Source organism: Dipodomys merriami, unplaced genomic scaffold, assembly GCF_024711535.1.
Source record: "Dipodomys merriami isolate MVZ:Mamm:240054 unplaced genomic scaffold, mDipMer1.0.p SCAF_50, whole genome shotgun sequence".
NCBI classification, from domain to species: Eukaryota; Metazoa; Chordata; class Mammalia; order Rodentia; family Heteromyidae; genus Dipodomys; species Dipodomys merriami.
This window is the reverse complement of record NW_027206069.1, coordinates 4,065,096-4,080,269: the sequence shown is the minus strand read 5'-3', so window position 1 is coordinate 4,080,269 and position 15,174 is coordinate 4,065,096. Positions and strand designations below refer to the sequence as shown.

Below are 15,174 nucleotides of genomic sequence, written 5' to 3'. Positions count from 1 at the left end.
TGGTTCATTGGAGGTAAGAGTCTCATGAACTTTCCTGCCCAAGCTGGCTTTGAACCAAGATCCTCAGATCTCAGCCTCCTGAGTAGCTAGGATTACAAGCATGAACCACGGGCACCTGGCTCTATCTTAACTTTTTACTCTTCTGCAAGTTACTACTGTGTCACTTCATATAAAATGTATCCATCCATTTGTTTGCATTCCTACAGATAAAGTGCGAGTCTAAACAAATTAGACTCACGCTTCAAACCCTCCGACACTTGTGATGGGTGAGGACTCAGAGTTTGTCTCAGATTTTTTTTTTTTAATCCCAGATCAGGTCTCAAATTCAGTATCTGATGATTTTGCTCATTGGATGGTGCTCTACCACTTGAGCCATGCCTCCTTTCCCAGATTACTTTCAATGTACCTCAAAATATGTATGGTTTGGGGGGTAAGAAGAATTGGATCAAATTTACAAATAAAGTTTAGGGTGCCTCTTATCTGGCTCCTTTTTTGGGAGTCTTCAAACCCTGGTTGTCCAAGCCTCCTCCTGGTCCCTCCGTTTGGAGGGCCAGCAGGCCAAGTACTGTATTTCAGTCAATGTGTTACCACGAGAAACATGGCTGCCCTCAGGACAGGGCAACAGAAGTGAGAAATTTGTTCTCGGTAGATTCTTTTTTTTAAAATGTTTTAATAATTTTATTTGGCAAACAGAAGCCTAAGAATCTTTACAAAAACGTTTCCAGAGGGAATACATTTTAGTATAATAAACCTATTTGATTGGAGGGGACAGATCGCAAATGTGTATGTTTGACTTTGTCAATTTTATAGCCAGTACAAAAAAGATAGTTCATTGAAATATTTTAAAAATGTAAAAACCAGTCTAGCTAACATAAGCTAGCATAAACTATACAACCTTGCTGTAAAAGTACTTATGTCAAACTCTGCTCAGTAGATTCTTCTAGGGATCGATGCTGCTCTTGAACTTGCCTGCTCCTCTAGCCTCTCCAGGGCTCTCGTGGTGGTGTTTTGTGTGGAGTTTGTTATCTGCAGGGGTCCTTAGGGTTTTATTTCTGCACCCCAGCAGTAAGCATACGTTTCTGAGTCATTACTTATTTATCTGACTTCCTGTGTTCCTGTGGTATCAATTTTCTTCCTTATTCTGCACTATTTTATTTTCTTGATGCTTAGTCTGATTCTATGGCCCCTTGGCAGGTCACGACCCAAGCTTTGATCCCATGGTGCTCTGCAGCCTGATAATCTCCTGAGGAGCGCATTAAATGAACGAGATGCAAGCTTTTCTCCCCTCTCTGCCTGAGGTCCAAGAGGCTTTGCATTGCCCACATAGTGGGTGCAGAGTCCTCACATGCGGTCCCACATCCCTGCAGAGGGGTATGCAACTGGCCTCTTCCCCCCTCCTGGGGGTAGAGAAGGGCTCCCAGCGACTGAAGCCAGAAGTCCCTCAGTGCTCAGGCTGAATGGGGGTTCACGGGCTTTTACACCTCCCCCAGGGTAGCCCCATAGACCACCAACCCCTTCTTTTGCTTAAATGAAGGCACTTAAATGATGATGGCCCTCTACTTGTTGGTTATCATTTTCATACAAGGAAGGACCTTTTATCAAAATGTCAAGCGAACACTCTCAGAATAAAGTCCTGAAATAACATTTGTTCTCATGACAAACTTAAGACTTGGTGTTCAGCCAGGGCCCTGGGAGGCCAGGGCTGGAAGGACCCAGAGTCTGCCTGGGTCAGGCCCAGAGAAGATGGACATTGCACACAGCCTTTCCTCCAGGAAAGCATGGGGCTTCCAGCATTCTCCAGGAAATTTACTAGCCAACTTCCTCGTGTCTACAGAGCTGCAGGCCTTGTTCCCAGAACCCTCTGTTCGGTAGAATTCCCAGGCCACAGAGCTCATTTCACTCACCGCAGCCCTCCCCCGAGGCCACCCCATCTGCCCTATTTGCTGTCTCCCAGATACGCAGGGTCCGGTGGCAGAGCAGGGGACTGGATGAGAACAGGAGGCCTCGTCGAGATGGGTGCCTCTCCCCCTGCACTGACCCCACCCCGCTGCCAGGGCGGATCTGGGGGTCCCAGAGGTCCATTAGCGCCTGCATAATGGCTGCCTCCTGCTGAAGACCACAAGGCAAGAGGGATGCAGATGCTGTGCTTATAACACCAGCTCTGCCTCCCAGAAACCCTTGGAGGAGCTGTGGCCGGGCGGCTCACACACACACGTGGCAGAGCTGGCTTGGTGTCTTTCTTCTGCTTCTGGAAGGCTGGGTAAGCACCATCTCCCCCAACCCCACCTTCAATCTGACCTAGTTGGGGTGGGAGAGGGGCTGAGGTACTAGGTCATGGGCTGGGGAGCTTCAGAGCCATGCTTGGGGCAGTCAGGAAGAGCCCTTGGGAGGGGCAGGGTGGGTGGAAGGGCTTAGGAGATGGAGATGAGAAAGTGAATCCTCAGGGTAGAGACTTCTGGTGTCAGGGTGATGCTGGCCACAGAGATGGATGTCCTGGGGACCCCAGGTTCACAAATGATTCCTCTCTAGGAATCTCTGGTTGTTTGGTATTAATAGTGCATCCTTTTTTCCCGGCACCCATGCTCCTCTTCTGGGAGTCCCCTGACACGCCCATGTACAGCAGAAAGGGCACAGGCCTGGCACACTGGTCACCCCCAGCTGCAGGCCTGGCCATACAGCTTGCTTGTATTTTCCATAAGTCCTCTGGAGCCTGGCATAGCAAAGAAGTTCAATGGTGTGACCAAGGGTGTGGCTCCTTAGGGCAATCGAAAGTGTCAGTCAAGCTCACAGTACCCTGCAGCTCCCTGAGGGAGAAGCCTCCTTCCTGGTGGCCTGGGAGCCCCCAGGTAGGGGAGAAGCTAAAGGAAGGAGGCGGGAGGAGGCGGGAGGAGTCAGGAGGAGTCGGGAGGAGGCGGGAGGAGGCAGGGGCTGGGCAGCAGCAGGCGGTATCTCCGCAGCAGCGTCCTCTTAAAAAAAGAAGAGTTTGGATTTTACTTGCAAATCTTGCAAATCTCACTGACAGCTTGACTTTATGGGAAAAGATGAGCTAAATTTAATCTAGCCAGTTAAAGAGCCAAAAATGCAATTTACTAATTAGCTTAAAATGGAAACTGGTCCAGTGATTATAAAGAGTTTTTCTGGTTAAAAAATGTTTTTAAAGAAGACTATGTATGTATATATATATATATATATATATATATATATATATATTTATTTATTTATTTATTTATTTATTTATTTATTTATTTATATTTATATTTCTTTTCTTCCTTTCATCTTGAGGGGTAGAAGGATTTGAAATCAGGGCTACTTCCAGTCTTTGTGCTTTAGTGATTTTCTGACAGTCTCACTTTTTTTTCTTGGTCTGTCATGGGGCTTGAACTCAGGGCCTGGGTGCTATCCTTGAGCTGTTTTGCTCAAGAACAATGCTTTACTTCTTTGAGCCACAGCTCTACTTCCAGTTTTCTGGTGGTTCATTGGAGGTAAGAGTGTCACAGACTTTCTTGCCTAGGCTGGCTGTGAACCATGATCCTCAGATCTCAGCCTCCTGAGTAGCTAGGATGGATTACATGCATGAGCCACAGGCATCTGACCTAATTTCACATTTTTACCATGGCTCTCTAGCCTCAGACTATGATCCTCCTACCTATGCTTATGGAGGTGGGATCGACTGTATGTGGATTTTTTTCTATTTTCTTTTTTTGAGATGGGACAATTGGGATTTGCTGGGATTACAGGCATATCCAATCATGCCTGGCTCATTTTTTTATTCTGTTATGTATCTGAACATATCATCAGGAGCACAGATATGGGTGTGTTAGCCAGAACCTGAAGGCTGCATCACAGACTTTCTGGAAAGAGGCTGAGGCTTGGTTCTTTGTGTCAAAGACTTCTGTCTACTACCAGGCATCCAGGAGGGATCGTAGGGAGCTGAGAGCCCAGTGGGTGAACCACACAAGGTCACTCCAGATCACTCACCTGGAGTTTAGAGGAGGCAGGGGACACCCCCGACAGGGAAGAGGAAGGGCTTCCGATGTGAATGCATTGAAGAGAAGCCGTGACTGTGCAAATGGAAAGCAACGGCAAGGAGCAGCACACGTGCGGGTGTGAGCTGGACGTAGGGCAGGCCCAGTGACAGCAAATGAGCCATGTCTCAGGCAGCCAGGGAGAGAGGTACAGCAGCCACGACAGGTTCCAGGTCAGCATTCGCAGGTCCGGCTTCAGCTGCCCTGAGGGCGTGAGCTGGGGAGGGATTCGATTCCAGCGTGCTGCAGCCGACCCATGTGCCCGACCTGTGGAGCTGTTTTCATTATTGAGATATTTATTTTACTTAATATAATTACGATATAATGTTAAAAAAAAGGGGCTGGGCGTGTGACTCAAGCGGCACGCTACCTGTCTAGCAAGTGCAAGGCCCTAAATTCCAACCTCAGGATTGCCCTCACCAGAAAGACATGCTTGCATATAACTGATTAGCCTCTTCTATTATATATGGACTATAATAAGAATAGAAAGAGTTCAGCATACAATGTTAGGTGAAGTAAGCCAAGCTCAGAGAGATAAACAGCTCATGTTTTCTCTCATATGCGGGGGCTAGAGCTAATAGACACTGCAACATGGTAAATTAGACAAGACTCCAGACATTCACACAGTGAGTTGTTCTTAAGAGATATTCTTAGGAAAAGATCACAAATGTGCAATGCCCATGTGAACCTGATCATATAAATGAACTCCAGGAAATGGGAACAGGAGGTTTTTTCCTTTGTTGCTATTTTTCTTTTCTTTTCTTTGTGTCTTGTTTGTCTATCTGTCTTTGGGTGGATATGGGGATCACAGAAATGGAGGGACAAAGAGTGAACAAATTCAGCAATAGTACTTACTAAATACTAGGTTAAAAATAAACTGTACAACTTGTGGGTGGGGATGGGAAGGAAAATCTGGGAGAGAGCAAAGAAAGGGGTGACACTGGCCAAAAAGCAATGTACACATTCCCTGACTTATAGAACTATAACCTCTCTGCACATCACAATAGAATAGAATCACAGTAAAGATTTAGCAAAAAAGAAAAAGAAAAGAAGGCATTCAGGCACTAGTGGCTCATACATATCATCCCGGCTACCCAACAGGCTGAGATCCAGAGGATCAAGGCACCCAGTAACACAGGGACCATAATACACTGTGCATGTATTATGGGGAGAAAAGCCTGTGAAACCCCATCTCCAACATAACCAGCAAAAAACATGCCAAAGGCATGGCTCAGGTGGTAGAGTACCTGCCCAATGAACAAGCTGATGCAAACTGGAGGCTCTAGTTTCAAACCTGAAATATTGGCCAAGAAAAAAGTAAATACCTGATACATGTATATAAGTAACTGACCTTTTTCATTACCTATGAAATATATATAATATAAATATAACACAGACTCATCTAGGACATTATTAAAACGTTAATAGTTGCATTAAAGAGTAACATTTGGGAGAAGAGCATTTTTCACTGCACATTTTCATGATACAGTTTATGTATATAGTCTTCCAAATAAAACAGATGGTTCCTCTAAACTATGGCTCTCTCTTGGGAATATTTTCCTGCTGCTTTGAGATGGTGTAATGTCTTACCAGCAAAAATTAAGTCTTACCAGGTAACAAGCAAACACTGATGAAAATCCTTGAAGAAAAAAAGTTTCTGAGCTGGGGTTGTGGCTCAAGTGATAGAGCACCTGCCTAACAAATGCCGGACTCTGAGTTCAAATCCTCCGCACTGCTCCCACCCCACAAATAGCCTCTGTGCTTAACACAAACAGCTGTTAAACAAAACAGTATGAGAACTGTTCCCCTGGCATTTACTTGGCTGGAGGTCTGATAAGCACAATGGGAGGGAGTTTGCTTCTGTGCAGGGCTGGTTAGGAACAGGAGGACACCAAAGGTTGTGTGCAAGCACTATACCATTCAAAATGAAGGACTTGAACAGACATGGGGCTTATGCAGGCAAGGGTCGTCCTATGGAGGACTAAGGGAGAGCTGCACACAGAAGCACACACCTCTATGTTTCTGCAACACCCAGAGATGATGCAGAAACAACTGTATTTGTATATGAATGAAGGAACAGAAACACCTCTGAAACAAGGTAGTGTGGAATCTCTATGATGCATACAGTCATGCACGTTGAAACTGTATTTCTTGGACATAAGGTTCGTGAGTCTGTGTGTGTGTGTGAGTCTGTGTGTGTGTGTGTGTACGTGTGTGTGTGTGAGAGAGAGAGAGAGAGAGAGAGAGAGAGAGAGAGAGAGAGAGAGAGAGAGAGAGAGAGAGAGAGAGAGAGAGATGGGGAAGAGTGTGTGTACTGGGACTTGAACTCAGAGCCTAGGCACTGTCCTTAGCTTTTTCAATCAAGGCTGGTGCTCTACCATTTGAGCCACAGCTCTCCAATTAACCACAAAGAAGATGGAAGTAGAGCTGTGGGGACTGGCTTTGAACCATGATCTTCCAGATTTCAGCCTTTTGAGTAGCCAGGATTTACAGGCATGAGCCACCAGTGCCTGACTCAGTTTTTTCCCCAATGTACCCCTAAGCCGTTCCATATTAGTTATGATGATCATATAATTTATCATCCCCACCAGAATACTTTAGCGAGTCAAAGGGACACAATTAGCCCTCCGCCAGGTCACAGGCAGGAGCCTGGATGTCCCCGACACTGTGGCATGAGTGGCATCTCTAATATTAGCTTATTTACTCTGTGGTTAGCCTACCATATGCCAGGAATGGCCCTAAAACTTTACACCAGGGAGCAAATGAACAAATGTCGTGACAATGCTATGAGCGCATAAAATGCTATAGTCAGACATTCACATAATACAGTGTATTATGGTCCCTGCGTTACTGGGTGCCTTGTTTTCTGGATGCAATGGCATTTTTAAAAATAGACAACCAAGTGTATATTGCTTCTAATTTTCCACTTCATTTCAGATACTTGAAAATATGTAAATTCTGTTGATGAATACAATATGTGAAGGCTACATTTGAGTGAATGGAATACTAGGAGGGAAAAGCCATGAGTTTCTTAGATAACAAAGAGTTGCCTGGTATTTGAATATTGAACAGATTATCTATAAAAAGCGTCGAAGTTCGCAATTCTGCTATGTTGACTAAGTCCATGCACTGAGACCATATAATAAGTTGGAGTGATCCTGATAAGATGGTATTTCTCAGCCTGTCCACCCTCATCTGACACGCAGGGTCCAACCGCTGAGCTCCTCAGCCAGGCCTGACTCTCCTTCATAAGAGAGCTGCAGCTCTGCTGCCGCACTTGCTGCTCCCAGAGAGCTGAGGCCAGAGAGCTCCCAGGTGGAGTGGGAAGGTGTTTCCAATAGCAGGAATCTGTGGGAGTAAAGCTCCTGGGATAGACAATGGTAGGGTGTTGGGAACTGAGAAGTAGAGTGGGTGGGTGAGGATAAAGGCCGCCTAAGCTGGAAGGGCTGGGGACTGACGCCCTGAAGTTCCCTGAAAGCCAGTTTGCTTATGAGGACTTGGGCCCATATGGGTTTCTTTTTTCTCCAATAAAGACAATAGTCTGGAAACTGGGAGGGACCAAAGAAATATCCCTTGGGAGAGATTGTCAAGAGCCCGAGAAAGGCGAGCAATGGCAAGAAGACTGTCCAGTTCCCATGGCTATGTTTGCTAGGCTTTCATAAATGGTCTTTAATTTTGCCAGATGAGAGGCATAGAAAAAAGTAGAAAGGGAGAAAAGGTTATCTTTTTGTCTTTTCCTTCCTTCCTTCCTTCCTTCTGTCCTCTCTTCCTTTCTCCCTCCCCCTTTCTTTCTCTTTCCTTTCTTTCTCTTTCTTTCTTACTTTCTTTCTTTCTTTCTTTCTTTCTTTCTTTCTTTCTTTCTTTCTTTCTTTCTTTCTTTTTTCTCTCTTTCTCTCTTTCTCTCTTCTCTTTCTTTCTTTTGTCAATTGTGGGGCTTGAACTCTGGGCCTGAGCACTGTCCCTCAGCTCTTCAGCTCAAGGCAAGTGCTCTACCACTTGAGCCACAGCACCACTTCTAGTTTTCTGAGTGATTGGAGATAAGAGTCTCACCGACTTTCCTTGCCCAGGCTGGGTTTGAACCGTGATTCTCAGATCTCAGCCTCCTGAGTAGATAGGATTACAGGCGTGAGCCACTAGCACCCGGCTTCTTTCTTTCTTTTCTTTCTTTCTTTCTTTCTTTCTTTCTTTCTTTCTTTCTTTCTTTCTTTCTTTCTTTCTTTCTTTCTTTCTTTCTTTCTTTCTTCCTTTGTTTTTGGTCAGTTGTGGGGCCTGAACTCTCTGACCTGGGCACTGTCCCTCAGCTCTTCAGCTCAAAGCTAGAGCTCTACAACTTGAGCCACAGTGCTACTTCCAATCTTTTCTGCTTATGTGGTAATGAGGAATCGAACCCAGGGCCTCATGCATGCAAGGCAAGCGCTCTACCACTGAGTCACCTTCCCAGCCCCAAGGTTATCATTTTTCAAGAAAGAAAGTGGAAAAAATATAGATTCTGGAAAATACAGAGGATACATTTGATATTAGCATTGGTTCAAGAGCCAGGTGTAAACACTTGGCTAGGAAAAGTAATTACGAAGAGCCAAACCAACCCTGTTTGCTCTTTTCATGGTGCTCTTGGATTTACAAAGCGATGGTGAAGATTATGCTCACAATCCTTGTGGACCATATGAAACAACATACGCTGGGAAAGCAAATGCCTTAGGAGGTCTCCTTTTCAGGTGGACAAACATAATTAGCATCTTCATAGACAGATAGATAGACCATAGCCATGCGGCTGGTGCAGCTCTCCCCCAGGCTCTGCCTTCCTCCTGTGCTGCAAATGTGTTTATCAGTCCTAGAATGAAGGAGGTTGTAGAAAGGTCTCTATGGCACAGTCATTGCTGTCACCAAGCTGGTGTTGTAGATGCCAGACTTGAGTGTTTTATTTAGAGATTCTTGGTTGGCTAAAACAATAGACAGAAACCAATAAGTGACATTTAGTAGAGATAAAAAGGTATCCTGTTTTTAGTTTACAAAATATCAATTAACTTAGTGCAGGACGGAAAAAAATCCAACAGCAGTTCATTTGACAAAGGAGCTGGCATCGGTGGCTCATTGTCTGGAGTCCTAGCCTCATGGCTGAGATCTGAGGATCATGGTTCAAAGCCAGTTCAGTTTGTGAGACTTTTTTCTCCAGTTAATCAGCAGAAGTGGAGGTGTGGCTTAAGTGGTAGCACACCAGCTTTGAGCAAAGAGCCAAGTGAGAATGTAAAGCCCTGAGTTCAAGCCTCAGTACTGGTGTGCACACGCGTGCACGCGCACGCGCACGTACAGACACAGACACAGACTAATAAGCTCAGAATTGATAAAGAGTTTAATATGAGCCAAAAGCCTACATCCCAACTTCTTAGAAAACAAATCAACAGACATTTTCATTTTATTAATGTAATAACAATATCCAAGATATTCAAGGGCAGTACAACCCATGTCCAAGGCCTATTAGGGCTTGGATATCGTTCTGGGCACCAGGATACAAGATAAAAAAGACCTAGTAGAGTATGGATGGGTATCTAAGCAAGTGAGGGGTGTCTGATGATGGGCAGGGAGGAAATGGAGAACATTCCCTGGAGAGGGAATGTGAAAGTCTATCAGGCGTAATGGGCAACCAATTATCATCCAGAGGACTCATCCATTCATTCCTTCATCCATCGGCATTGCTCAGAGTCAGCCATAGTCAACATTGTGACAGGCAGGATGTGTGTTAGAAGTACGTCTTCTCCCAGGACGATGGGCACACACAGGGATCCTACAAGCCATGGAAGATGGGCACCAGGGATACAAAATGGAGGGAAGGGTGAGGGCAGACTTGCTTTTGCCTATAGACACCTGTCAAGGCCTGGCCATTAGGCAGCCTGGGTGCTGCTGGGCCAGGAAGGCCTTGAAGCAATGCTGGCTGAGGCTCAACTCCTTCAAATGCATGCATGGCATGTTTAAGAGTCACAGGCATGAGCTGGGAAGGTGGCTCAATGGTAGGGTGTTTGCCTTGCATGCATGAGGCCCTGGGTTCGATTCCTCAGCACCACATAAGCAGAAAAAGCCCAAAGTGGTGCTGTGCCTCAAGTGGTAGAGTGCTAGTCTTGAGCTGAAGAGCTGAGGGACAGCGCCCAGGTCAGAGTTCAGGGCCCACAACCACCACCACCAACAAAAAAGGTCATGGGCACAAGTCAACAGGTAGCACAGTGTGGCAGGAATGTGGTGGATTCCAAAGATGGCATTTGCCGCAAAAACACAGACCTACAAAGGCCATGCCAAGGTGTGAGCACTTAACTGTGTTCAACAGAGACTAAAATGACATGGCTCGACTTCTTTTGGGCAAGTTAAGGCTGGAGTAATTATACTGAGTGGGGAGACAAGGACACAGGCTGCTCCTCAGAGGACATGGAAGCTTCAATCGGAACAGACAGAGACCAAAGAAACCAGAGGAAAGTAGGATTGATGAAGGGTGCTTTGCTAGGTTCCCCAGGACTGAAAATCAACAACAATCTGTTTATCATGACAGCTCATCAACTTTGAGAGGGGCCAAGAGATCATTTGTTGGGGATGCTGAATGAGGGACAGATGCATTGGTAGGTAGGTGGGTAGCCACACAATTTAATGTTTCTCATCAGTGCTACAAATCTTGTTTTAGAGTGGCAATTTTAGGTGATACACACACATTCATACAAAATCTGCATGTATATAGATATATGTAGATCTATATAAATATAGAGTTATAGATTATAAATATGCATGTATATGTGTTTTGTTGTTGTTGTTGTTGGTTGTGGGGCTTGAACTCAGGGCCTGAGAGCTGTCCTTGAGCTCTTTTGCTCAAGGCTAGAGCTCTACCATAGCTCCACTTGCAGTTTTGTTATTGGTGATGGTGGTGGTCATAGGGCTTGAACTCTGGGCCTGGGCACTGTCCCTCAGCTCTTCAGCTCAAGGCAAGTGCTCTACCACTTGAGACATAGTGCCACTTCCGGTTTTCTGGTGGTTAATTGGAGATAAGAGTCTCACGGAATTTCCTGCCCGGGCTGGCTTTGAGCAGTGATCCTCAGATCTCAGCCTCCTGAGTAGCTAGGATTACAGGCGTGAGCCACTGGCGCCTGGCTCCTGCTTTTGGTTTTTAAGTTTCCTTTTCAAGACAAGGTCTCATGCCTTTGCCCTAGTCACTGTCCTCCAACTTCTGCCTCCTGAGTAGCTAGAATTACAGGCATGTACCCTCATGTCTAGCCCTTACTTCATTTTTTAAAGTGTTGATTGTGACCTATAACTTGACTTCATGGCCACCTATAGCTGGAATGGTACAGTGTTCTCTGTGCTGCATCCCCAAAAGTGGTGCCTGGTACTGTGTTGCTATTTTTGGAGTGATGCTGAATTAAACAATGGCTGTGTAAGGCCTTACATTCCTGGGTAGGTTTTTTTTTTTATCGCTACTCTATGAAAGGTCACAGACTCCCATTTTCCTTTCTCTTTTCCACACATTGTACAAATGCTGTTATTAATTCCTCTGAACACTATGGTTACATTGTTCTAGAGAGTATGCATCATTTATTACAATGACAACATTTTCTAGGCTGAGGCCACAATTTTTCTCAAAATGATGTGGAATAATATAGTCTGTTAAAATGTTTGGGCACCAAAAATCACACATAATTAAGTCTTTGGGGATTTTTCTTGAACTTTCATTTTGGATCTTTTTCTTCTTTTTAGCATAGTACAGATTATACTTAGTTGATTTAACACGCATATCCTTGTAATTATTCTAAATTTTGCTTTTATTTTTTTGTAGACTGAAATTTGTACAATGGCAGGAAAAACATGGCTGATCAATCTTCTATGTTAAGAGTGTAATCAGGATCTTTATTGCCTCAAAAGCTAGTGGACCGAGTTCCTAATTGTCTTATTTGTAATTCACTCTGGTGGAAATAATCTGAGAAAAAAATCCCCAGCTCAACTTTACAGCTGAATTTTTAAGCATCTTTCTCCTTTTCTACTTCAGAATTGTCTTTATTTCCACACTTTGGTGAGGGCCACCAAACAGGATGCTTTTTAAATTAAAAATCAGGAACATAAACCTTGGTGAAGAGAATCATCTTCTCATCATTTATTCACGAATGTCACTTCCTTGCCAAGTTCAACAATGCCACACTCTGCTTTTTATGCCAAGCATCTAGTGTGTCTTAAAGTAGAAGACTACAAAGCATAGAGGACATGATTACTGGAATAGAAGATGGGGATGGGAAATGAGAACATGGGAGGGCAAAGATCAAATGTAATCTGCATTAAATTCAGCCAGGCACTGGTGGCTGATGCCTGAAATCTTAGTTACTCAGGAGGCTGAGATCTGAGGATCATGGTTTGCAGCCAGCCCAGGCAGAAAAGTCAGTGTGACTATTATCTCTAATTAACCAACAAAAAGCCAGAAGTAGAGGTGTGGCTCAAGGACTAGAGCACTTCCCTTCAGCAAAACAAATAAAACAAAGCAAAAAACAAGTGTGAGCACAAGCCCTGAGTTCAAGCCCCGGTACTAGTATGCATGTTCATGTGTGCATGCCTGTGTGCATGTGTGCACACCTCTCATCTTTCCAAAGTTCCTTCTCCATAGGACCTGCCTCTTGATGATGCACAGAACTCAGTTGCACTGGGCACTAGACAGAGGAGACTCTTGATTTGATGCTTTTGCCATCCACTGTTGGCCCATTTCTTTTCCCTGCCCAAAGACTGGAATATGGATGTATCTGTCTTTATTCTCTCCCTTTGGTGACCGGCAACCTACCTTCTGTCCCTACTGCCTCTTAAAATGTTCCTGGAGACCTGGAGTCCTCTGCCACCACACAGAGCATCTGTGCCCAGCTCTGTCTTCCTTGATGCTTCAGAGAGAACCCTGGACAGCGCTCACTTCCTGGAAGTTTTCTGTGCTGTTTCCTAAGACCACAGACTCTGGCACAGCTTCTGGCCTGACTGTCCTTCACATTTCCTTCTCTCCCCCTTGCCACAGACTGCCCTGGCTCTCCTCTGACTCTCCATCCTCTTCTTGGCGAGTTCATTTACAACCTTTTTGCTGACCACATCTCAATCTCACTTCTTTGACGCCAATTAGAAGTGTCACAGGGAGGCACCTCGAATGGAATGTTTTGCCATCCTGGCCTTCCTGTTTCTCAACTGTGTGGCAGTTTCGTGCCAGCCACTTCTTCCATCTTTCTTCCTTGATTGTCCTGGTCCCCAGGGGCTCATTTCTGGACCAATGACATCTGCTACCCCTTGCTGCCAGATAACACCTAGACTCAGCCCCTGGACCCACTCATCACAGTGTGCCTTCCCCAAGACCCGAACGAGTTCCTCAAGTCTGGCTCATGGGTGTCTCTTGCTTGGCCTTCTCCCCTGAGTCCAATCTCATTCCCCAGTGTATCTGCAGTATGAGCCACCTATTTATGTCAGGCCAGCCTTCCTCGCTCCCGTGGGCCTCGTCCCCTCTTTCTTACCTTATTTCTAGCACTATCCTTCTCCCTGTCCTTCACCCACCTGGCCACAGTAAAATACACAGCATGTAGGGTCTTTCAACCTCCACCCACTATGTTTTCCCCTGTTAACAAATCTTTCTAGTTTTCTGTGTAGGTTTCTCTATCTAGGATGGGAATCTGGTCTTAAATGTTTCCCTTTAGCTGTCAGTACCTAACTGCTGTCCTTGCTGCCCCATGAGCTAAAGGTGCCACATGCAGAGTGACAGGCCTGACCCTGTGTCTCCTGATATCCACTAGCATTTCCAGAAAGGCAGGCTTAGAACCCTCTGGAGGCCAAAGAAGCTTTCCTAATTAATAAGCATGTTTTACTTCACTTTTATTTTCCCTACCGTGCTGAAGGCTCTACTTGTCGTCCATACCTAGAACTTCAGAGTTTTACCTAGAACGGAATAATGACTTGGGCAACAAGGGGTGTAGATAGGATGCACTGGCTTCCAACCAAGCCCAGTCTTGGAACAGATTCTTCTCTCTTGTTTTCTGCACTTGTTATTCGCAGCATTCGTAAATCTACTTCTGCCCACGAGAAGCTCGGCTCATTACCTCGCAGTGATACATAAGTGACACAGAAGTCACAGACGTGCCCACCTGTGGGTTTGTCCTCACCCTCGGCTTCTTCCGCGGATGGAGAAAATAAGTTAGCAAGTCTGTAAGGGCACAGATGCCCCCCGCCCCGCCCCGCATCTCCGGGGTCTCCATCGGGGTGGCCTGTGTTTGCATGGGAAAGTCTCCTCCGCAGCCCCAAAGACGGCCGCGGGGCTGCACGCGGGGCGCCACGAGGGCTCCTGCGACGTGGCCCAGAGGGAGGCGCTGGGGTGGGAACCAAGTTGTCCATGTTTGGTCCTGGAGCCGCGCTGGGGCGCGGGGGTGGGGGGAGGGGACAGCGGGTGGGGGAGGGTGGGCAGGAAGGGACTCCCTCCCACACCAGGGGTCCCCGTGTGCGCTCGCTCGCTCGGGGCCTCCACTCTGTCCCAGCGCCCGGGAGCCCCGAGGGGAGGTGGGTCGAGTGGGGCCCGCGCCCGCCACGTCCCCCGCCCGCCCACCCGGTGCGCGCCTCGGAGGTCGCCCCCTGGCGGGCAGCGCGGGCAGCGCGGGCGCCGGGTTCGCGCAGCAGCAGCGGCGACAGCGGCAGCGGCGGCGGCGGCGGGCCCGCGTTGCCATGGTGACCGGCGGCAGCCGCCGCCACAGCAGGGCCGGCCCCAGCGCCAGAGCCGCGGCTGAGGCGGCCCGGCTGGCCTCAGTGTGTGGGTGAGCGGGCGGCGGGCGCGGCCCGGCGGCCTCAGCATGGAGGACGGCTTCTCCAGCTACAGCAGCCTGTACGACACGTCGTCGCTGCTCCAGTTCTGCAACGGTGAGGGCGGCCGCGCGCGCGGGCGGCGGGGCGGGCGGCGGGGCGGGCGGCCGGGCACCGAGCTCAGGCCAGGCCCGGCGGCCGCGGGCGAGGCCGCGCCAAGTTGCCGGGATTCCCGCCGCCGCCGCCGCGGGCGCATTGTGGCAGGGCCGGCGGGGTCGGCCGGGCGGCGCCTGGTTCCCGGATCCCTCCACCCCCTCCCCCGACCCCCGACGCGGGAAGCCGGGTCCCGGCCGGCGCGCGCGCGCGGCCCCGCGGAGTC

General features: G+C 47.4%; 1 protein-coding gene across 6 annotated transcripts in view; it reads left to right on the top strand.

The window, feature by feature from the left end:
* Eml1 (EMAP like 1) overlaps positions 1 to 15,174 on the top strand; it is a 150,476-nt gene that overhangs the window by 33,745 nt on the left and 101,557 nt on the right. The window contains exon 1 of one of the 6 annotated variants that reach the window (XM_069997599.1): positions 2,228 to 2,260. The exons of 3 other annotated variants lie outside the window; for them this stretch is intronic. Coding sequence is in view for 2 of the 3 variants with exons in the window: in XM_069997598.1 (XP_069853699.1) it covers positions 14,846 to 14,912 (67 nt within the window). In the remaining variant the exon portion in view is untranslated. Of the gene's footprint in view, positions 1 to 2,227; positions 2,261 to 14,613; positions 14,913 to 15,174 lie in introns of those variants that run through there. 2 more of the 6 variants (XM_069997598.1, XM_069997596.1) reach the window with 2 other exon arrangements.